This window comes from Xiphophorus couchianus, chromosome 8 (assembly GCF_001444195.1).
Source record: "Xiphophorus couchianus chromosome 8, X_couchianus-1.0, whole genome shotgun sequence".
Taxonomy (NCBI): Eukaryota; Metazoa; Chordata; class Actinopteri; order Cyprinodontiformes; family Poeciliidae; genus Xiphophorus; species Xiphophorus couchianus.
In genome coordinates, this window is record NC_040235.1 from 24,255,754 (window position 1) to 24,279,163 (window position 23,410).

General features: G+C 39.8%; 1 protein-coding gene across 3 annotated transcripts in view; it reads left to right on the forward strand.

The window, feature by feature from the left end:
• ap3b1a (adaptor related protein complex 3 subunit beta 1a) overlaps positions 1–23,150 on the forward strand; it is a 60,299-nt gene extending 37,149 nt beyond the window's left edge. For all 3 annotated transcript variants that reach the window (XM_028025404.1, XM_028025403.1, XM_028025405.1), the window contains exons 23-27: positions 4,788–5,016; positions 7,266–7,350; positions 9,362–9,459; positions 12,169–12,307; positions 21,840–23,150. In XM_028025404.1, the coding sequence (XP_027881205.1) occupies positions 4,788–5,016; positions 7,266–7,350; positions 9,362–9,459; positions 12,169–12,307; positions 21,840–21,993 (705 nt within the window). In that variant the 3' untranslated portion in view covers positions 21,994–23,150. The remainder of the gene's footprint in view (positions 1–4,787; positions 5,017–7,265; positions 7,351–9,361; positions 9,460–12,168; positions 12,308–21,839) is intronic.
• The last annotated feature ends 260 nt before the right edge of the window (positions 23,151–23,410 follow it).

Consider the following 23,410-nt stretch of genomic DNA (forward strand, 5'->3'; position numbering starts at 1 on the left):
ACGTTGTTTTTAGTGGTTGAATCCATTTGAAACGGTTAAAAACGTAACCTTGGACAGATTTGATTTTATGAAGGGCTTTCAGGGGCAGTAGCCCAGGGCCCAACTTTTGGGGGGGCTACCAAAGTTTTTTTGGTTTGTTTGTTTAGTTTTTGAAAGTATGTTTTGCAAACACTGTACTTCATTTAAAAGTTATCAGCGCATATCACGCAAGTTGTATAAATATTTTGGGACTTTTATGAATAGAAACAATGCTCAGAAAATATGTAAGACTATTTATTGGTGTACTGTAATTTGCATTAGTGAAATAATTTTTCTTTAATGCACCAAACTTGGTCCTGCCCACTGGCCCACATCCTTTTTATATCTGGCCGTGACTATCTAAATATCCAAACACCTGGGAAAAAGATACAAATTTTAATTGCACATTTCCAAACGTACAGTTGCAAATGTTAATATTTTTAGTTTTAAAATGTTTTGGGGTTTTTATATTAAATTACATTTCATTTTTAGAAGAATTCTTGTTAGTGGATTTCCCCCATTCAGATGCATAAAATGTGTGTGTGGCACTTGTAAAACTGGATGAAGGACACTCCTGCGTCTGAATATCAATCCTCTATTATTGCTAATCTGCCTTAATGAAGAAAAAAAAAATCAAAATTAATCATTTCAGAAAATCTAATTTCCTGAAAAATTGACACAAATGAACTAATCTCTGTATGTGTGTTCTGGAGAGGCTCCTTGTCAAGTTAAAGTAGGTTTAGGGCGGCTGTGCTAACACTTATTTAATTCAATCTGCAGCCAAGGTCTTTGTGACGCCCCTTCAATTAATTGTCATCTTCAGATCGAAGGGGGAAACGGCCGGGCCCTAAAAATCAAAGTCAGGTTTCCCTTTCCTTAAGCCCGGTGACTCTTGTAGAGTTTAATGAAATCCCAAGAGGACAATATCTGCAAAAACTAAAACTGGATTTTTCAATATATAAACCATGCGTCGCTGTGCACTTCACAGCTCTTTCGTTTCAACGAGAAGCCCGCCTCAATCCTTACAATTTTTTTTTTTTTGAGCACGTCAGCGGGATTTTCAGGTCATTTGCCAGAGAGGATGCTGGGAACGCTGCGTCCGTGCTCTGAAGGTGACTGTCGTGTCTGTGTCATCCATCACTGGAGCTTCCTTTAAGTTGATGCATAATAGAGCCTCTCAATCAACTTCCTCTCTCATTGTCACCTTCCTCCTTTCCTGTCCGGGACCGAGCCTCCGAGCCCAGACCCGAAGGGAAGAAGAAAAAAAAAAAAAAAGAGAGACTGACAGAGAAGTCAAGGTTACTTCCCTCTCCCTCTGTTATTTACACTTGAGGTGTTATGGGATTGCTCCGCGCGGCGTAGAACAACAGCGGATGGTGTGTGGGCACTCGTGTCAGCCTTTAACTGTCCACCATGTCAAATTGGTGATAATATGCAGTTTGAAGCGCTGTCCCCTTCCCCGTTCAGATAGGGGCGGGGAGAGGCGCGAGACGGCACACAGGAGGACCTTGAAGGCGGGATGTCTCTGTCGGGGAGGTAAATCTCTGTCGTGACGGCCTGGCAAACATTACGGCGGGCTTTATCGACACCGACTGCTCCGACACATCCAAAAGTGGTCCGATAAATTTGCATGGCGGCGCGACGGCCGCCAGAGACGAATGTTTTTTGTGACCTCTGTTACAGACAGCCTAGTGGCAGGAGATGCACGTTTTATTTTAAATTTCTATTTTTTTTATAGTGTCTCTAATCTATCTGCAAGTTTGCTTTGCCTATATTCTTAAAAAATAATTACAAATTACTGGTTCTTTGAAGATGTTACGATTGCAGCTAACTCCACAGGTTTTTAATAGAAAAGGTTAAATTCCAGGGAGGCACTGATCCACTTTATTAACTTCCGATACTGAACCTCAGATATCGGTATCGGCAGACAATGATCTGATACAGAAATCGGTGCTGAATTGACTTAAAACGTTTTATATTTTTTAACACAGACATAAATGTGCTGAATTACATATTTATTTGCTAACTCTGCATTGGTACAGCACATTTAGATACACTTGCAGCTTCACAAGTTTGGTCAAACATGTAAAGACAACACAAATTAATTTTTTTTCAGCCAGTGTAATTAGGAATATAATAGCCTATGTAAAAATAAATAGTAAAGAAACTGAAACTGATAAAAAACAGTAGGTTGACTACAAGCACAATGACGAAAACTCAGTGGAACAACTTTGTAGCTGTAAGAAAACCACTAATCTGTGAGGCTAACCAAAGGAAAATCTGCAATTATTGAAGGAGAATAAAGTTTCAACTCCGGAGCGAAACAAGTAGGTTGTGTGAACTGATGAGTGCTGTTGCTAAGAAGCAAATGAAGTGACCTTCGTTTTTGTTTTACGTGTTTTCATGAAGTAAAGCACTTTGAACTGCGTTGCTGCTGAAATGTGCTGCACAAGTGATCTTGATTGATGTTATTTCGACTGTGTTAATAAGAGGAAATCCCCAATTATTTAGACTTAACAAAATTCTTCATTTCGCATCAACATAACAGAACCTTGATGCCGTATAATCAACCTACACCAAAATAGAAACAAGAATGGATCAAAAAATAAAACCCAAAATTAATAATTGACCCCAAATGACACATTCTTATCACACCTTTTGGGTTTGTAAGTTTGTAGAATCATTAAGTTTGTTTCCAGCCTTTTTATTTTTAAAAAATACTTTTCATTTCTCTGCTTTTGCAATCCTCTCGTCCCGATTTTCGATTGATATTTTCGTTTTTATTCCCTGAACTCAGATTGAGTGCCTTCAGGTGATAATTATTTTTTTGAGTCTTACTCGATCTCTATTTTTATTTTTTTAGTTTATTTTTAGTCTAATTAAATCTAGTTAGTGCCGTCACTCAAGAAAGAAAAGATCCGACTTTTATTGCAGCCGGACGAAAACACCCGTACTTTTTGTTGTGCTTGTTGTTTGCTTTGTTTTGTTTTGAACACAATACTAAGGTGTCTGCTGTTTGTTCACATTATGTGATAATTTTCTGCTTAAAAAAAAAAACAAAACACCACCACACACACATTTTGCCTGCTGTATTGTGTTGCCCTGTGTGGGCTGCCTGTGACATCTCGTCTCTCTAATGAGAGTCGAGAATCTCCACACCACGGAGTGCGAACGGCGTTCATCTGCTGTAACAGGATGTTAATTCCACAGATAGAAACTAAAACGCTGCCTCCACCTCCTTTCTTTTCAGCGCCTCTCCGAGGTAATACAATTTCCTGCCTCCGAAAGGGTAAAAGCTCCTTTTAAACAGCCAGCCAGAGGCAAGGGCTCGGGGCCGAGGCAGGCACTTGTGTTTCTATTCATTAGGGGTGTTTTTATTCAGCCTGCTTTGCCTGAGCATCTGGCCCATTTTCATCTAACTCAGCTGATTGAGGACGTTTCCTCGATGCACTCCTCTTCGCCTTCCAGACTTAACGAAGGGAGAGTTCTTCGCTAACAAGAGGCGCCGTCTAGCTGTTGATTAGATACGTTCGGCTGGATGAGCGTACGTCACGTGACGGACGGATATTCTCGTGTCGATCTGGCCTTTAGTTTGGACGCAGTTGCAGTTGAGTTTTTGCAGAAAGCCGCCTCGCCAAAAACAAGGTTCGTGCTCAAACTTTTTCACACGACGATGCGTAATCGTAATGCGGGATAGGATGGGTGGGATCTGTGATCATCAGTTTTCAGGTCTGACTTAGGGCTGAAGCAATTAATCGTGATTGATCGATTTTTGAAATAATCGTCAGCTAATTGATTAATCGCTAACTGGAGTACACCGATTCGGTAAGAAAATTAAAAAAGAAAATATTTTGCTCAAAGAACAACACACCCAGAGCCGTAATTATGTCAGAGCTGTAAAAATATCCAAAAACACCAAAAAACTAAACTTTTTAAATTCTTTTTAGCTGCAGATGCATCGTTTGCTGCAAATGACCAAGCGTTCACTAATAGAATGTTATTGCATCTTAGACAAATGTTTTCTTATTTAAAAAAGGTAATTAATTACTTTTATTTGCATATGTTAGTGTATTTTTAATTTTATTTAGAAACAGCTCAAGTGATTAATTGACGAGTCTGCAGAAAGTGCCAATTTTATTATCCGATTAATCGATTGCTAGTTGCAGCTGTTCTCTGGCTGCAGATTTATGTCTGAACTTTGTATAGGCCCTTTTAACAAAAGAATATCCTTTAATCTGTTTCTAACTCTTGGCTGAATGTTTGGGCTCATTCTCCTTGTTGAAGGAAAACCATTGACTCTTTTTCAGCCGCTAACAGATTTTCTTCACTTATTTAGCTCCATCCAACTTCCCATCAACCATTAACCAGCTTCCGCATCCCAGTGCAGCATGACTCTGCCACCACCATGTTTAATAGTGATGTTCAGTGTGTGTTTTCTTTTTGGATTTTTGCTATACGTCATACTGACTGAAGTTCTGTTTTTGTTGCATTTCTTGGTCTTCATGATTGTGTTTGCTCTCTGCTTCATTCATTCTGAGGTTAAATGAGAAAGTGGTGGACTCAGTTTACAAATTAGGCATTTCAGATTTCAATTTGTAAAAAAAAAAAGATAAAATAATGTAAAATTACACGTACTTATCAACTTTGTGTCACATAGAATCTCAGTAAAATACAATACGTTGACGAAATGTGTAAAGACTTATCTAGAAGAATCGATGTATCATGGCTACCTGTTTGTGTCACTGATTTTTATTATGATCTCTCTCCAGGTCACTACTTCATCGTTTGGCCCTGTGAAAACCTACGAGCTGCTCCACCATATGACAGGAAAAGGCTTGTCGGCCAAGTACCATTTTCCCCGGCAGCCGTGCTTGTACCAGCCTAGTATGGTTGCGGTGCAGGTCATCCTGACCAACAGCTCAGATCACAGCCTGGAAGAGATCCATATAGGAGATCGGAGCCCAGCCAGCTTCAATGTCCACTGCTTTAACACTGTTGGTGAGTCACTTGCACACAAAAAAACGCCAACACCCGTTACTCTGTACATTGGTAGAGCATGGAAATGTCTCCTCTGTCCAGATAGCTGCTTTGCATGAGTTTGTTAAAGTCACTTTTTTTGTTAAAAAAGTCCACATTTGCTTTAAAGAAGCACTATTATTTAAAATGTACTTTCTTTTTTTAGCTTCGCATCATGCTATAATGTTAGTCTCTCCTCAAAAACATACCTGGGGTGTTGCTTTGATTCTTTCATGCATGTCTGAGAAATTTGTCAATCTCCATGGCAACCATTCAGCTTTGGAAAATACCTGGGTGGACCCAGCTCCGCCTCCGAGACACAGCTCCTCCTCAGAGCTACAGTTTGTGAGCTTCTGAGCTTCCGACTCCTGCGCTCAGCTCCTTCAGACTAGCCAGCAGCAATTAGCAAACACCTGGGGAGCTATACGAGCTACTTCTCAGAGCAACGCTTGTAAAAATGTTTTTAAAGGGTTAAAAGAGCAGCCATGCTTTGGCCGAAACTGACAAATTTAGAAACTACTGGCAGGCCACAAAATTAATTAAATAAGAAATACAAAATTAGTTAGTGATTTATAGGTTTTCCTGCTCAACAATAAACACATTTTATGAAATTTGTATGTCATTAAAGATCAAATACATAAATAAGACTTCGGACTTTTGCTTTATTAAAAAAAAAAAAAAAAAAAAAAAAAAAACTTTTGTTGGCCGATCAAATCATTTCATGGGCCACAAATGGTCCCCGGGCCACACTTTGGACACCCCCTACTCAATGTGAGTGGCTTATTGGCTCGTGTTTTCCAGACGGATCTTAAATGATACTAAAAATAAATAAATAAAAATAGCCAACGACTAATCACCAGATCCAATCAAATCGCATTTTCATTGATATCGATCAGAAGAAGAAAATTGACACGCCGTCCCCAGGTTTCCGTCTGATAAACTGTACCTTTAAAACCTCTGGTGCGTGCGGGCCCCGGTGCGAGACAGAAGCGGTGCGCGGTGAAGCATGCTAAAAGCGCCCTTTGCAGGGGATTGATTGGGCATTGAAGGAACTCATGCAGCCAAACGGTGGGTAATTTGGATCGATTGAGTGTGGGTACGGTGAGCCGGAGGCTGGCTTTAGTTTGGATGAACTGCAGGGGGATGAATACAGACAAAAGCTTTATGTTGAGCTGCTTTGTGTCTGTTTGCTGAACGATGATAATGAGTAAATTTGCTCTTTTCTGCCGCCTATCATGTCACATTGTGTCAAAGGACACTGGTGTTTACTTTTGAGTTATGTTTCTGCTGGTTATGTGGGGAGAGGCATCCGTAAGCTCGTCACAATAAGCAATAAAACAGTTAGTCAGAAAATAAATTAAAAGGAGCGCAATAATTTCCATTTGGACAACGGTCGTCAATAAAACGCTCTCCTTTAAAGTAATTGAAAAGCCGCCATTTTGAGAAACACTGCAAACATTTGACACCCAATACAAAGTAGTCTGCACTACCTGCCACTTTTGTCTGTTTTCCCTGTATTTTAGTTTTTACAAACTTCAAAATCCATTTTAATTGTTGTTTATTTTGGATATTTAAAATGTTTTCTGGTTCCAAATTAAATGTTTAAATTATTTTGGATATTTGAGTGGGTGTGCTTGGATTATTAGGCTAATATTGTTGTTATATTGGTTGAAAATGGTTGTAATGGTCTCAAAACTACAATATTATCATGTTTCGCAATACCTTCTGGGACAATTAATTATCCAGCAAAGTTTACAGAGACAAGCCTAGGGATCCCATCATGCAAATACAGAAAAAAAAATCATCATTAATCAGCAGTGATTACGTTTTCTAACTTGGGTAAAGTCGCTCCAAACTCCATGTGTCACTTTAAGATTCCGATTCTCTCCAACATTTTTAAACTCCTCGTATTTTCAACTCTCTACCTCAGCTCTCCTGATGCTGATTTAGTCCTTGACGGCCCTGTTGCTTTGGAAAGATGCTTTTCTTTTGTATTTCTTCTTTTTTCCTCTTCAGAGGCTGAATTTGTCGGGAAAGGAGATTGAAGGATAGATTTCTCACACGTGGCGGCCTTGCTTTGCGATGTAGAAAACACACACTGTGTTGGACGCTTGTCTGTTCCACTCCGCTCTCCCTTTCCTTCATCCGCCCCCCTCGCCCCCGCGCCGCACGCCCTGCCCTTGGAGCTCACTCTCTCTTCTCGTGTTTTTCCCTTTTACTTCCACTCTCAGAGCGGCTGGAGCCGGGGGCCTCGGTGAGCGTGTCCATGGGCATCGACTTCAGCGACTCAACACAGGCGGCCAACTTCCAGTTATGGTAAGATAACAGGAAACCCTGAAAAAAGAAAAACAAAAACTCACCTGTATGACTGAATCAATTTCACCAACTGCTGGTTTTGCCTCTCTTGTTTGTTCTTGCTGTTATTTTTTTTTCTTTTTGTTTCCCCCCCCCTCACTTTGCCTTCGTTCCCAGGTGAGACATCAACTGCGATTGATCCCGTCTCACTGGGATAACAATTATTCCCCCCCTCCCCCTCCACTAATCAGCCCCAACCCAAATCAGCCTGCTGAATGCCATTGGCGCCGCTGCTCAGCTGATCAATAACCTTATCAGAAAATCTGTCTGAGATAGAGAGGACGGATCAATCCGCTCCAAAATTCTATTCACAGAGCCATTGGTTTCCTCGGCAACCAGAGGAGAAATGTTTCCAAAAAAAGGAATGAGGGACATACAAAATACACGATGCGTTATGTTCTATGGGTTCATTTACGTTAGTATTAGCATCAGTTTAAACTAAAAGGCATTTTAAATGGACTCGACTGCTCACTTAAATATATGTATATATATATAAAATACGTTATGTTGAGCTATTTAAGCCAGAAGCAACATTAACAAACATATTGGAACATAAGCAAATCATTTCCTACAAATGTTGTTGTCAATCTATAAATATTTTTTAAATATTTATTGAAATATCCATCTGGGTTTTTTTTTTTCTTTTTTCTATAAATAAAGGCTTCCCCAAAGCACAAACTGTGTTTTAAAGATTTTGTATTAATTGTGTAATGTTCCACATGTGATAGAAATATATTGAAGTTTGTTTTCACACTTTTCTCAATGTGATTCTTGTGCATAGAAAGAAAAACAAATAATTGGAATGTAGTTTCATTCACTGATGTGTGTTTTAATGATGTTCTGCTTAATGCAAAGTTTTTCCACTTCCGTTTATATCTGATTCAGGTTTTGAAATACATATGCTGCCCAGATTCTCTCAAATCTGGGAGCTAGCCCTTTAATTTAGTTCTAATGAAAAGCCATGTTGGCCGCTAGCTTTAGCATCCTTAACTAGCCGCTTTGTACGGAAATGTTTTCTTAGATCTGTCAAATAGAAATAGTTGGGTTTTTTTAAATCTATGAAGTTATATTAAGAATGTTTAAATATTGAGTTTTATGGCCAAACGTGAAACACACCTTTATCATCAAATGTTCATTAGAACTTAGACTTTTTTTACCAACCTAAGGGACACAAAAAAAAGAAATTGGATGTTTGTGTTACACCCTTTCTTTCTAATCATCCCAAAACTCTACTTCAAGGTCCAGGCAAACATGAGAAATAAATCGTGTTTATTTGTCAAAAAATGTAAAAATATTTTACATTTTTGTAAAATATTTGTAATGTAAAAATATTTTACATATTTTATATTTTACATTTTTTCAAAAAAAATCCATGAAAAGTGTACAACAGAAGACAATATTTGCGGTTGATTAAACGTTCAGTTTATTATTTATATGCGGCTCATCGTACAGGAGCTGTACCTTTGCTTCATTTATCACCAGAAGTGTGAAAAATATGCATACCAGGAAACAGTCATTTCATTTTTATCAATTTTTTAAATTATTGTTATTATTTGTGGTGCAGTTGCTGTGGAAATTAAAGGCCGAGCCCTCCTAAAACTGATCTGATTGTTAGTAACTTTTTGGACAAAATCTAAAAACTTGAACCCTTTAGGAAGCACTAAAGGGTTCTCATTGGTGACCGCAGTACAAGGCCGTGTAACACGCTGCTTTGAAGTGACACTCTACGGGACGGAGGGTTTCAGGACAAATGGGTAATTTAATTAATCTGCATTATGTTATGCGAGTGCAGTTCCAAATCCAATACAGTTCTAAGAAAGTTAAACTTTTTAGATTGATCGCATGCGTCAACGTTGACAGCCCGGGTCAAGACATTCTGTCGACAAAACAATCTAAGGTCCAGTAAGGAAAGTGTTTTTTTTTGTTTGTTGTTTTCCACAAACTCTTTGTAATTCTGTTTGTCCCTCGTCAGCACCAAGGAGGACCAGTTCAGCGTGTCCATTCAGCCCGCCGTAGGAGAGCTGGTAATGCCCAGCACCATGAAAGAGCCAGACTTCTGCAGTGAGCAAAGTGAGTGCATTGTGTCACGCTTCTCTTTTTGAAAACGTAAAGAAATGCGTCACAGTCCAACAGATGCTCAAAGACGAGCGCCGTAATCCTGATCCACGGTGGTTTTAACTAAATAAAAACCTTTGGTATTGAGCTTTTTCCTCAGTTTTTATATTTGCTGACAAAGTCTCAGTCCAGGTTTGATGACTTTACTATTTTATGCTCCTTGGATCAGGCAGAAGTATGTGAAGATGCTACTTGTCTGTTTTCAATGTGTGTGAGCCAGAGAACTGCTAGACGGAATGAAATGAGAAATCAGTCTAGTGAGCGGTGACGGCGCGTCAGGGCAGTTCATCAGCGGGCTACCGTGTTATTCTGTTGAAAAATGTTCAAAGTAACAAAAATTGGGAGGTGCACGAGCAGGCATCATAATTTGGAAATAATAGTGTGAGGCCAACAGGCAGGTGCAGGGACGATGCAATTGTTGCACAACCCTTAGTCTGGTGGAAGGGCAAGTAAAGCCTGGTGGCCTGCCAGGCTTATAATGCACTGGGGGAAACCCTGGGCCTGAATAATCCAACCCAACCTGAGCCCTTAGGCATTGTGTCCGAGCCCGACCTGACAAATGAACTTAAATTATAGGCTTATGCCCACAGTAAACACATGTCATTTTTAATGAAGATATTTTGGATTTTGTTTTTAGACTATAATTTGAGTAAGCAGTGTAAATTCTGTTTCACATCTTTCAGCTCCGTTTTTGTCGCTTGTTGTAGTCGCAGTCTGAGTCAAGTGCAAATCTTCTGGGATGTGTGATAGGAGCGGAGCAGGGCGCACTGTGCAGTGCGCTGCGCTCGTTACCGTCTACTCAACATCTACGCCTTCATTTCTTTCGTCTGTCAACAGGGTAATCTGTCTAATCACCTAGTTAGACTTTAATAAATGGAAAACATCTTTTCCAAATTTTGGTTCGGGTCGGGCTCGGGTCATAAATCTAAACTCCACATTTCACTCTGATACAGTCCTGCTTGTGGTCACTGTGGGCTTGTTTTTTATGTGCACCAACCATAAAACCTATTAACCATGTCTGTTTACACGTGCATAGAGTAACAATAACAAAATGTCTAAAGGCTTCCAGCTCGTCCATATCCTCTAGATCAGTGGTCCCCAAACTACGGCCCGCGGGCCAGATGCGGCCCGCCTCCACATTTGGTCCGGCCCCCTGAACAATACCAGAGTATTTTCATATATGTGCATTTTTATTTGACAAGTTGGACTTTTGCAATAAAATAAATGTTCCTTAGTAATGAACTTTATTTATTATTAACTACTAGTTAGTAACTATTTTATACATGCATATATTGACCCTAACCCTTTTTTTTATGTGGAGAACCCAGTGTTACTTGGTTATTATTTATTTCATAAATAGTGTTATTTCCTGACTTTTGTTCTCTGAAGAATCCAGAAAAGGTTATTTGATTGTGCTTTCTGAAAAACAATACATTTTTATGTTTAGCACTCTTACAATCGTCACACTTTTTCTGTTACAAATTGACCCCGGCCCCCCATCAGAGAAGGGACAAGTTATGTGGCCCTCACAGGAGAAAGTTTGGGGACCCCTGAACTAGATGATGTGGTGCCTTTGGGAGCAGAGAGGAACGCCTCCCACCCGTCAGCGAGCTTCTGAGTGCTGCTAAATGCTGCTGAATGCTGCTTCTGCATTAATTAACCTCATTCATGATTGTCTGAGCTCAGCTGCACTTAGATAAAAGCAAAGGGAGATTTAAGATGAAGTAACAGCCTTTTCATTCGGACCATTTTCTCTCAAACAACTGTACTTTAATGTATACTATTGGAGTGAAGTCAATAACTTATTTCAGATAATAGGTTTTTATTATATTTGATTATGGGACCACTTTCATTTCTACCCAAAATGTTCCTCTTTGTCTCAATTCGTTTATTTAAATCCTTTCCCTTTACTCTGCAGAGATAAACTCTCCTCTTTTGTTGGTCTTTTATTGTTTACTTTCGCTCTTTTACACAGGATAGATTATATTCGCATGCTGAAAGGTTGTGGATGGTTTCATTATTCAGTTCTGTCCTTTTTGAGATGGACCGATCAGAATTTTGTGGCCGGTCTCGAAGATTTTGAGCTGCCGATACTAGTTCTGGCAGATTCCAACCTATTCTATAGGAAGGTTTTCCAAAAAAACTGACATTGAAAATCATTTTTATAGCTCTTAGGTGATTTCATGCTTCAGAGGAATTTCTGTGAAACAGTGCTAAGTTTAAAACGATAACAAAAGATTTTCTTCACATTTTAAACCATCTTTAGGAGCTTTTATTGATAATTACTGCGGAGACCACACTTAATTTAAGCATCTGACTGACTCTGAAATAAGCTAATGCAGCGTTTTCCCTCAGTAAAGACATCAGTACTGAAAAGTGTTGGTGTGATCTGATAGTGCTTAGGATGTGGTGCATTCACCCCTTTTGAAAAAGATAGTATTTTTGAGTTACTTATCAGCTTGTCAAGGATTGATTAAGCTATAAATTTGCTGACTCTGGTCACCAGCCAGTTTCTCTGTGCATCTGTAAACCTGCGGATTGATCCTTTTCAACTTTTACTTCAATTTTTCATCCATTTTAAATGTAACCTCACACATAAAATTAAGTTCTGTTTGTTGTTGTTGTTTTGTAATTTTTCTGAGCAAATATTTTGCATCTTCTCAGGGAAGCTCATGGGCATGAATGAGACTTCAGCAATCATCGCCATGGCAACTGCCAACACCTCCAAGCAGAACATCAGCAAGCAGGTCCTGTCGGTGGCTAATGTAGGAGTGGTTTCATCGGACCAAAACAACCTTCAACGGTAAAACACACACACACACACACACACACACATTTCACCTGCATTCACTTCTCTTGTGAAAATGTGTATTTATTACTTGTCTTATTGTGTCTTATTATGTATTATGTATGTAATGATGCGTACACATAGCTTGTTATCAATGTTAGAATGCTCGTTTATTTCAGTCTAGTTAGTTTTGTGCAGTGGTTTCCAAATGCATGGCTTTGCTTGGTTTTAGTAGGTTTTATTTCTTAGTGATTGCAGTACTGCAGCTGTAATCACACATTTTAAAGGTCGTGTTACTTCGTAAATTAGTCACCACAGGAGTTCTTAAACAGAGCAGGGAAAATACAGATTCATTTTACTATTTAGTTGTTTTTTTTATGTCGCACCCCTTTATAGGGGGAAAAAAGCGACACATCTCGGAATCTTAAAATTGTCAGCGTTTTACAAAGAAATACAAAGTACCCTTAGTTAAATTGGAAAGAGAGCATTTGTGAACATCTTGACACTCTTCCACAAACACCAGATCTGTTGTGTGCTTGGTAAACTCTTGGATCTTGGACACTGTGGATCTCTGCAGCTCCACTTACTTAAAATAATTATTACTCTTTTTTTTGTAATTATTTTATTTTTGCCCAGGCCTTTTAGATTATAGGTCGGCTGCTGTTTTGCAACCTGGCATCATCTATTTACATAGAAACTATGATATTGGTTGCATTAAGTTACATTTATGAGTTCCAGATTAAAGGGATACAAACAGCTGCTGCATTTATTTTTTTACTTTTCAGAGAAACATTTTCCGTCACAGACGTGTCCTGTCTCTGTTGATCCGTTGAATACAATCCTACTGAACTACTTTAAATCTGGAATAAAAGTCTAAAGGAAATCCAACGCTTTTTTTTAATTACTATTGTTATTATTGGATATTTCTTCAGGCGTCCTTTTGAATCGAAAGTTTTGCTAAAGTGTGTTTCTGTCAGAGTGAAGGTGCCTGTTGTCACACACACACACAAGCCAGGGGAATGTCCTGAGAAGCCTAGCTGTGTAATTGGTGTACACAGAGTGTGCTAATGAGCTTCCTCCTCTGTCACGCACACCCGAACACCTGATAGATAATTACACCTCCCGCTCTCCCTTTGTTTCCTGCTCTGTCCCTCTTTCAGTCCCCCCCCCCCTCACACACACACACACCTCCCAACCTGTCTCACCCGTTGCACTCCTGTCTGTCTTTCACTTCCTCTTTGTCTTTCACTCCTTCCCTCTCCTCCTCTCCCTCCTTCTCGTCTCTCCTCGTCTGCCTGGCCGTGTCGTCTTGAAACGGCGTCGCTCTCGGCGACGATTTCTTTATAGATTTAGGCTCGAACAGCAGTGAATCGTCCGAGACGTCGGCTAAATAAGGGCCCAGCAGAGGAAGTTGGGAGTGAGAAAAAATAAAATGAAAACAAATAAAATAAGAGGGAGGCATTTTGCACAAGGGCGCAGAGAGCCGAAAGACTGAGTGGAAATCAATGGTAGCCGGTGGGAGAGGCCGGCGACCGATACGCCCATACTTCATTCAGAATAACCAATAGATCAGACGACTCTGCGCCATCAATCTCTTTTTTCTGCCTCTGTGACGGCTCGAGAGGAAGACGCTGCCCCGCGGTAATGAAGACGCTCGTCCAAGCCGTCCCTATGATCAGCAACTTGATGGAGTTCCTCGCCGACAGAATCCCCAATAAAGTTAACCACCCGGGTTCAGAGGCTTGGATCTGTTCTGTCATTTTTCACTCTGGCAGTCCTCCGAGTCTCCACTTCTTCTTCTTCTTTTTGTTTTGCACACAAACAACTGGCGGCCAGAAAAGAATTTGTTTTATCAAAGCTCCTGCAGCACTGGCTTTATAGGCGTGTCTACTTTTAATTAGAATTGCACCGATCAGATGTTTTTCTGGTCAATATTGATCTCATTTGGGTTGAATTGATAATATTCTTACTTTTGTTTCATTTATTTACAGTTCATTATGACAAAAAACACGTATGTTTTTGTCGTATGTTAAGAAAGATTTTCATGAAATGGATTAGTTTGGAGAAAACATACCTCATATAGTCTGTCAAGTCAATTTGCTATGCCATAAGCAACTAAATATCAATCAACCATCCATATAGATGCATCTTCAAAAAACACAAAACAGGCAATGTGAGCTATAGAGATAATAAAAAAGAAATAAACATATCTTTGTAATGACACAGCACTTTACTGAATCAATATGCTTCATTATACCTAGATAGGATCTTGTATTTTATTTTTAAAAGTAAAAATTGATCTACTCTCTTTGGTTTCTTCAGAGGGATTGTTCCACAGATTTGTTCCATTAACAGAAACATAACGTTCCATTAGTTTTGTTCTTTTTTTCCTCTTCTTCTTTAAATCTCTGATTCTCTCAAATTCTTAATGCTTTTGGCTAATCGACCGATCCTTCCATGAGAAACGGATCTCATCTGCTTCCGCAAAAGTCTGACAATCAGCTCACCAGGTCACGTCTGCAGGTACACGGTTAACAAAACTCACACCACTGGTGCCAGCTTGGCAACTTTTCACTATTTCAGGCAACTTTTCAGACGAAACAATCGGTATCGGCTAAAATCAGCAGGTCAGGCTTTTTTAAAATCAGCGATCTGCCAGAAAACTGCAATTAGTGTATCTCTTAAATTTGTGTTGGTTTTTTTTCATTATTATTTTGATTATGATCAATTCCTATTTGCTACTTGTGTCTTCTTAGTCTTGCTGCAGTTATTAAAAAGAAAAATCTGAATTTTTTTTTTGATATTTGACCAGCCAACCACCAATCAGACCTGATCAGGAGAAAAAGAGCAGATTCCAATCTCTGGTTGTATTTCTAACGTCAGAATATAACCAGTTCTGCTAAATTCTGCATGTATCCAGGCAGCTGGAATCAAGATTCACCCAAGTTTTGTCAAAAAGACCATCATTGACAGTCTAATAAAAAGGTTTTCTCCTGCTGGGTGGAGCAATGTGGTCCTGCCCCTCCCCTGCCCGTTGCTGCACACTCCGCCAGCTGGCTGAAAGAGTGCAACTGCATTTTTCTTATGCTCACAGTGAAGCAAAAATCCCAATGTTTGGAAATAGGTCAAGTTCGAAAAATACAGTCGTGGTGTCAAAACTGTTAGTCAGTTATATTGTTACACTTTTGTGTTTTAGTGAAATTTTAAGAATTGCTTGAGAGGAGCAATATTGATAAAAACTTTTCCAGTAATTAAAAAAAAACAAAGAAAAAAAAGCTTGCACAAAAATAAATTTTGAACACCTTCTTTGTATTTTTGAGACTCCATCTATAGCCTTATTTATTTTTTTATGACTAGTAGCTTTATTAGCACTGATTTACGATTATCTTTAGTGATTATTCTGCAGAATATTGTGCCACGTTGAAAATACAGATTAGCTCTCATTACTTTTTTAGCTCGACACAAAAAAGCGAGTCTAATTTTTTTTTTTTCCCCCCTATAAGTGGCCCAAATTACCCACGCATTGCTGCAGTTCCTGCTTTAAATGGCGCACACACACAGACATTAGATTAATCATTCAGATCGGATACACCCACTGAGAGCTTAATGTAGAGGTCAGTCTGCATTAAATGTGATGTAAAGTGACCTCCATCAAGAATCCCGTATTTCCAAAGAAATCCCCAGAGAAAAATCCCTGTAAAATCTGAAGGGGAAAAAAACCAGGATTGGAAGTTTGGATTCAGAATGAAAATAAAAGGTAATATCAGTGGAATAGAGCTGGAATTGAGCTCTGGTTTGGTTTGACAAAGCGACAGCCCGTTCTCCATTGCACTCCTCCCGTCCGCCAGCAGGGTGCAGCACTGCTTTTCCCACACAGGCCGTCAAAGCCGAGAAAGGTGGGGTGTGAAGAGGAGGCAGAGGGGGAGGGGGTGGAGGTTTGCCACTGAAACAGAGAAATTGATTGCTGGGAAGGGGGGATGGCAATAAATCAAGCAGGAAAGCAAATGTAGAAAACGCTGTTCTTGTTTATGTCTAAACAGGCGGAATAGAATAAATGTGCTCTATTTTTCAGTCCGTTTGAAAGCAAATTTGATCGAGTTTTGCATGCGTTGCCAATCCCCACTGGTTAGAGCCCAATTCAGACCCCCACCCCCCCAAAAAAATAAGTTTGGAGGGAAAAAAAAACAATCTAAATCTGAACCCTTTTGATTTATAAATTGTGCTTTGTCTTTTTACACTGGATTATAATTAGATTATGTTTCTCTAAACAGATTTTCTTTTTCTTTCTCCCCTCTGTTGCGTTCTTGTTCCTGTTCTGTATTTAATTTGCTGCGGCCTAATTAAAACGCCGGGCTCTCTGTGAAGCTCCTCGCATCACTCTGGTCCTTTTTTTTTTATTTTTATTTTGCCTCCATCATCCGTTTGTCCTCCCCCTGCTCGTCTTCGCTCGTGCCGATGCGCGCGGGCTTCCTGGTTCTAATTGGGGCTAATAGCTTTGGCTAGCTGCCTGGTCCGACTCGGCCCGCCTGCGTCCAGCTCCGGCCAGGAACCGAACAGCCGCACAGCTGCGGCTTCTGTATCCGTCTGACCGGGACCGGAACGTGCCGTTTTAGCCGTCGTCTCGCCTGACTCGCTCATTTCCGGGAGCGTCAGGCGTGTTTGGATGTTTGGTTCAGTCCAGGTCGTGTGGCCTCTGTCCCCTTTGGTGTTCAGCTACAGAGTCAGCTTTTATTATTTGGCAGATTTGGATGTAAAAATGAAAATTAATGGTACAGAAAATAGTTTTATTTCACACCTTTTGCAAAAAGTAAAATCTGTATTCTTTTTTTTTTTGATTCCTTTAAATAATTTAATGCGTCTTTTAGCTCTGAATTACTACATTGCAGATTGTGTTTTACATTCTATCACCATTTTTTTCTAGATCCTTATTTTTTTTTTTTTTGGAATCCCGAGATGTCCAACGTGCGGCTCTGGGGCCATTTGAGGCCCTCTAAATGATTTTTCTTGGCCCACAATTCCATAATGGAGCAAATTTACGATGGCTTCAAGATTTTTCCAGACAAATTTAATGATCATAAAGCATTTGTTTATTTAGGTATAAAGCTAAGTAGTTTTTCTTTTTATTAACAACATTCCTGTTTTCATTGCTAAATCCAGCAGGTGTTGCCCAATTCTGTTCATGTTGAGGCTGATAAAATTGTGACGTTATGTACAATTAGTCATTTTATTGCTAAAAAGTCTAAATTTAATACAGGATTTTAATAGTAGACTGAAATCCGTTAAAGTGACCACTGAGTAACAAAGTCCACAAAAGCTGGAAAAGTTATAATTCTATAAGTTATGAGTTATAGGTCTATAATCGATGACGTTAGTAAGTTGTTTTGGTATAAAATTTAACTAAAAATGGTGTCGAAAAGGACTTTACCTGAAACTTCCAGATACCCTGTGAGGTTGTTCGTATGCTAGCCAGAGTATTAAATCGACTGCAGAGTGTTTCGAAATGTCTGGTTTAAAAAACAAAACAAAAGCAAAAACGCTCCATCAGAGAGTTTCTGCAGGTCAAAGTGTCCTCAAGATGCCAGAAAACCTCCCAGAATCCTCCATTTGAATGGAGCAAAGAGCAACTTGGCACTGCCATCCCTCCACCCTGTGCACTGCCAGTCAGCAGGCTTAAACATGATTGCCGTGTTGTTGTTTTTTGCCCCCTTTTTTGCAAGCTGAACATAATAGGCTATTTGGAAATAATTCAGGTGACTGTGACTGAAGAATTCCCAACTCCGCTGACGATGCAGCTAGCATCATGATGCTACGTTCCCAGACTTTGTTCATAAAGAGAAAAACAGCTGCTGTTTTTCCTAAGGTTTTAAATCTATGTATCAAAATGACTAATATATGATTTAGATAATATGACTGAAACGATTTGTGTATTTAGCAGGAATAATTGTTGTTGTTTTTTTTTTTTTTGTAAATTATGTACTTAAATATTGTGTACAGTTGATATTTTTATCCCAGGTTATCATAGTGAGTGTATGGCACCAGCTTGTTCAGAATTGAAAGAAATATTTTTGGAAGTCATAAATCAGAATAAAAGTGTAAAAGATAAAATGCAGTGATAAAGAAGTTTATTATTATATATTATTTTATAAAACCTGATCAATTTCAATGCTAGAATGGTGGGAGGGCACTGACTAGTAAAAAACCTGATCGATTTTACTGATTTGCATTTACTTTTGATTAAGATTTTTCTCTTTAAAAACTGATTATTTGATCTTAGTTTAGATCGCAGAAGAAAATGAAGCGACTACAGAATTATGACCATTTATGCTACAATCATATGTCTACGGGTGCACCAATAAATCTGCTGAGATTTCCTTAATTTTGAGCGATTAAAAAAAAAAAAAAATTAATCTTTTTCTTTTTTGTGAAACCAATCTTATCCACAAAGACCTGAAAATCAACCATTGTCCACTTTTTTCCATGGCAACTTTTTGTTGTCAGCTTAGGAATTTTGTTGCTGTATTTAGCAACTTTTCAGGCTAAAAAATAAAAAAAATCTGTATCTGCCAAAATCTGAATCGGTGGATTAGATTAGTGATCGGCCAGAAAACTGCAATCGGTGCACCCCTGCTATAGTCTCCAACATTACATTGAGGATTCACATGTTTTGGTGTGTTCAATAAACAGGATAAAAGAAAAATATCTCTCTACTGTACTCGACCGGTCAGACACGATCAAGAGGAAATTGGTCGACTTTGACAGGTGGACGATTTAATGTGATTTGAAATGCTATTTCTAATTCTACGAGTTTGGAGAAGTGTGAAAAGATGGTTTAAAGAGGGAAGCCCGTGTAAAAGGTGAAGCCCAGTCTTGTGTTTGCTGTGGCCGGGCAGAGGAGAGGCAGATGGCAGTCCCAGGCTCCACTCGGTGCGGAGAGAATCACAGATAATTGGAGAGCGATGCTTAGCCGCAGCCCCGACGATCGATGTCAATCCACCTGCTTTAAGTCCGGGGCCTAATGCTTTGCTTTTCTTTTCCACACGCCGCAATTAATCCAGCGCTTAGCCATCTTTACGGAGAGAGCAGAATACCAATGACCCGTTTAAGGGCACGCTCGACCTTAATCGCTCCCTCCTGGTCCATGAAGATGCGCTGATGTTGTGCTACATCCAGATGTGATGTGTGTGTGTGTGTGTTTTCTTCTTCTTCTTCTTTTCGTCCTTTCGTGCGCCAGAACGTGCACACAACGGCAAAGCATTCGATGACAACCGGCTTCGGAAATCAAACGCGATCCTTGTGCTTTCGGCAGCTCTTGTTGGAGGCGCAAGAGCGAGAACGAGGCGCACACACCCGCATCTCCTGAGACGAAGCGCCAGCGGCCTCGGGGTGGTGTTAACTGGCTGAATAAATGATAGATTTATATCCTAAATCCATTAGCAAAGCCGCAGGGACCGCAGAGACACCCCCAGGCTACTGGCAAGAGAGGCGAGGAGGGAGGGGAAACAAAGCAACTATGTGTTTGTTTGTCACATAAAGAAGGAAATATATCAAATTTGATACTTTTAAGGGTTAGAAGAGGCCGAGGCCACAGCATGGATGCCTGTCGGGTAATAAGAACCGATTTACAACAGTTGAATTATTTAAAGAAATGAAAGCAGACACGAGGTTCTTTTTTTTTTTTTTTTTTTTGGGTTGAAATCCATCTTCTTCCTGAATGAGTCGGTTCCTGCTGAAGTGGCTAATATTTTAATTAAGTCCAAGCAGGACTCTCTCTTTCCTCGCTGAGAGCGCCGTGATAAACTCCCTCTCGTCTGTTGATGGTAATTTAGCGGCTCCCAAGGGACGTCAGCCCCCCCCCCCCCCCCTCCCCCTCCCCGACGTACGGTTTGTACGTGCGTGTCGTCTCCTCCGCCCCCCCGCAGTTGACGCGCGCGTGCTAATTAGCGGAGGCGTTAGGCCCCCGGTTGCAGCGCGGCACGGCGCCCGTCCGCGGCCCGTCCTGTTGGGGGCTCTTTACGGGCTTTAGTCAAGCCTAAGTGGGCCCCTTTGTGGGCTGTTTGTCAGGCCTAAGCGGGCCGCCGCAGGGGGTCTTTGTTGCGGGAGATGTAGTGTTAAACGGAGCCAGATGGCTAGGAATGTGTCACGTGAGGTCCCGGCTCGACACTGTCACGCTCAAAGAGGGTCACGCCGGGTCATAGCCTCTGTCTACCTCTTGTTAGCGTCTCTCAATGGGGACCATGTGCACTCAGATTTGCGGCGAAGGTATCCAAGGAAACGGGGGTGGCATGGCCCCAGAGGGAGCTGGTGGGACGGGGTTTGGGGGAGGAGGGGAGGCGTCGGTTCCCACACAGTCATAGACTCTCAGTCCATAAAAGAGGCTGAGTGCTGTTTGACGGGCATACAGGGCGGTTCCGTCCCCAATGGTCCGATGGGATAATAGACTCTGTTGCTCTGCTACATGTGGCTTAGTGCAGAGCCAGACTTACTATGCTGGCCTCTTTTGTTTATACAAACATACTTTATATCCACTAAGAAAAATCTGTGACATTCCTGAAAGAAATTGTTTTTTGGTTTGTTTGGTCTTTTTGTGGGGGAGGGGGGTTAGAAGTAATGAAGCGACTTTTGTTACAAAATCTGTTGGTTTGACTCAAACCCAGTGCAGCTACCTTCCTAATTGGAGGTCATTTACAGTCCATCCCCCAAAACATGAATAAAATCCAGCAGGTTTTGTCTGTAACGCAGTAAAATGTGGTAGATAAGTTGTCATAAGACATTTTCTTTGAAAAAAATGATTAAAATTCTCATTGCTATTTGAAGCTTTTTGAAAGTGGAATGGGGATATCTAAAATGATTTTAGTCGGTAGTTGTCTTAAATTAATGCCTCTAATCTTGAGTTCACTAAAGTGAAAGGCCTTCCTGGATTTGATGGCCATACACAGGCCTGTCGCAATCAATCAATTAATCGAATGATAAATTAAAGCAAACTCAATCATTTCCATTTGCACGATTTATTGTTTTTCTATTTTCTCTCTCTCTACCAAAAGCTGGATGACAAAAGTCTTCAGTCTGGTGCTTTGGGCTCAACCAACCCATTTTTTTGAAGGACAATTTTGTCTACAGAGATTTCACAATTGATGTTATTTCTCGTTTCTGTTCTGTTTATTTTGGATATTTAAAATGTCTTCCAGTTTCAGTGTTAAATGTTCATTAGAATTTAAAGTGTCTTTGAAAATGTGGTCTTCCATTATTATACAATTACCTTTTATATTACTTGAAAATGATCTCAAAACAACAATATTATCGTTTATTGTGATAACTTCTAGGACAATTTATCGTCCAGCAAAAAGTATCATGACATGTCTAGCTATGCATCATTCCCTTTCATGTGGTGGAAGGGTGTTTAAAGTATTGTATAGGCTGCATTTCAGTATTTCATCTCTTGGTTTTGTTTTTGTATACGCTTTGGTCTTTAAGCCGTTAGCCAAATAGTGCGTGGCATTTTTTTTTTTGGTTGTTGTTTCCCTGCTGAAGTTCTTTTGTGTTCCTGCAGGTTTGCTGGGCGCACCGTCAGCAGCGGAGCTCTGGTTCTGGTTACACTGGAGCTGAGAGAGTCCTCCACTGCCCTCCTCACCATCAACACAGAGAAGACCGTCATGGCGTCCATGTTGCTCAGAGATCTGAAACAAGCCCTCTACCAGGCATAGGTCAAGCTAGCAAGAAAGGGGAACAGTTCTTATTAGAAGATATCGTGTATTTTTTTTTTTTATTCCCCTATTTTGGGACGGCTCTGTTAACAAGTTCGCGGCGCTTTTTAATTGAAATCCAAGAGACTTGACTCAAAATGGACTGGAAGCAATGAAGAAACTCCTGTTCAGTGTTTTCTACTTTAAAAGGCCGGCGTCTTTAGCGAGGGTTGTCCCGAAGCATCAGAATAAATATGTGAAAGTCTCGGCAGTGTTGGAAGGCATCACGGATACGACTCTACATTTTCAGATGTGACACTTTTCTCATTGTGTTTACATATTCACTACCTTTTTGCCAAAAATAAAATACTGACAAGACTCCATTCACAAAAATACTGACTCTATCTGGACTGTATGGAATGATAGGAGTGCCAAAAAATGAAGATGTTTGTCTAATAATAATAATAATTTGAAAAACAATGAAAAGTAGAAAAAAAATTATTTGTTTGACTTTTTTTTTATTTCTTCAATTTTTAAGATTTAGATTATTAGGATTTGACAACTGTGCATGGACAAATGGGTAAAGCAGAAATTAATACAAAAGACTAGCAGAACAAATATCAAAAGATGCAGAAGCTCTTTTTACATTTTTTCTGCAATTATAAACAAAAATTCTACATCCATTAAGATCTGTATGTCATCAATTTGTCTTCATGTTTTTTTTTCTTGTCCTTGTTTATATGATTTTTTTTTTTTTTAACAAATGTATTCTCTTTTTTTTGGCACTCCAGTCATTCCATATGTCTGAAGTTTAAGTTTTTTCCTGTCAATTTATTTGACTAAATATCCCTTTTTTGAAACGGCCTGTATCCTGAAACAGTCTTTATCGCTGCATCGGTTACCGTACCGGTGAATCAGCCCATCATCACTGTGATCCACTCGGGGGTTTTTTCTTGCCAAGGACAGAAGGGAGAGATTGACTTTCTCATCAGGAAACTACAAATTAGTGAAACTCTTTAGCTTTACACACCAGCCTTTAAACAAACCCTGTTGATTGATGGCTGAAGCTCCTCCGGCTGGTAATAATGTTACATAGAAAACCAATGATCAATTAGGCTCCAAGGTCTTTTCATCTGTATGCTTTTTCTGATCAATAAAACGTGACTTTGTCAAAGTTTTTTTTTTTTCCCATCGTCTTTTTTGATCATTTTTGTAACCTGATATTTTGGTTACAAAATGTTAAAGTAAGAGGCCATTTTGGAACCAAAATGTCCTCTTACCCTGAAACGTCTGCAGTTATTTGCGGGCATTTCACATCGTGTTTCTTTAATATAAAAATAATTAATGTGATCTGCTCTAGATTTGTTGAATACATTGTCACTGGTTGTTCTCTGTCCTTCTAAATGTCTGTTTTTGCCACATTAGGAGCAGCGTGATG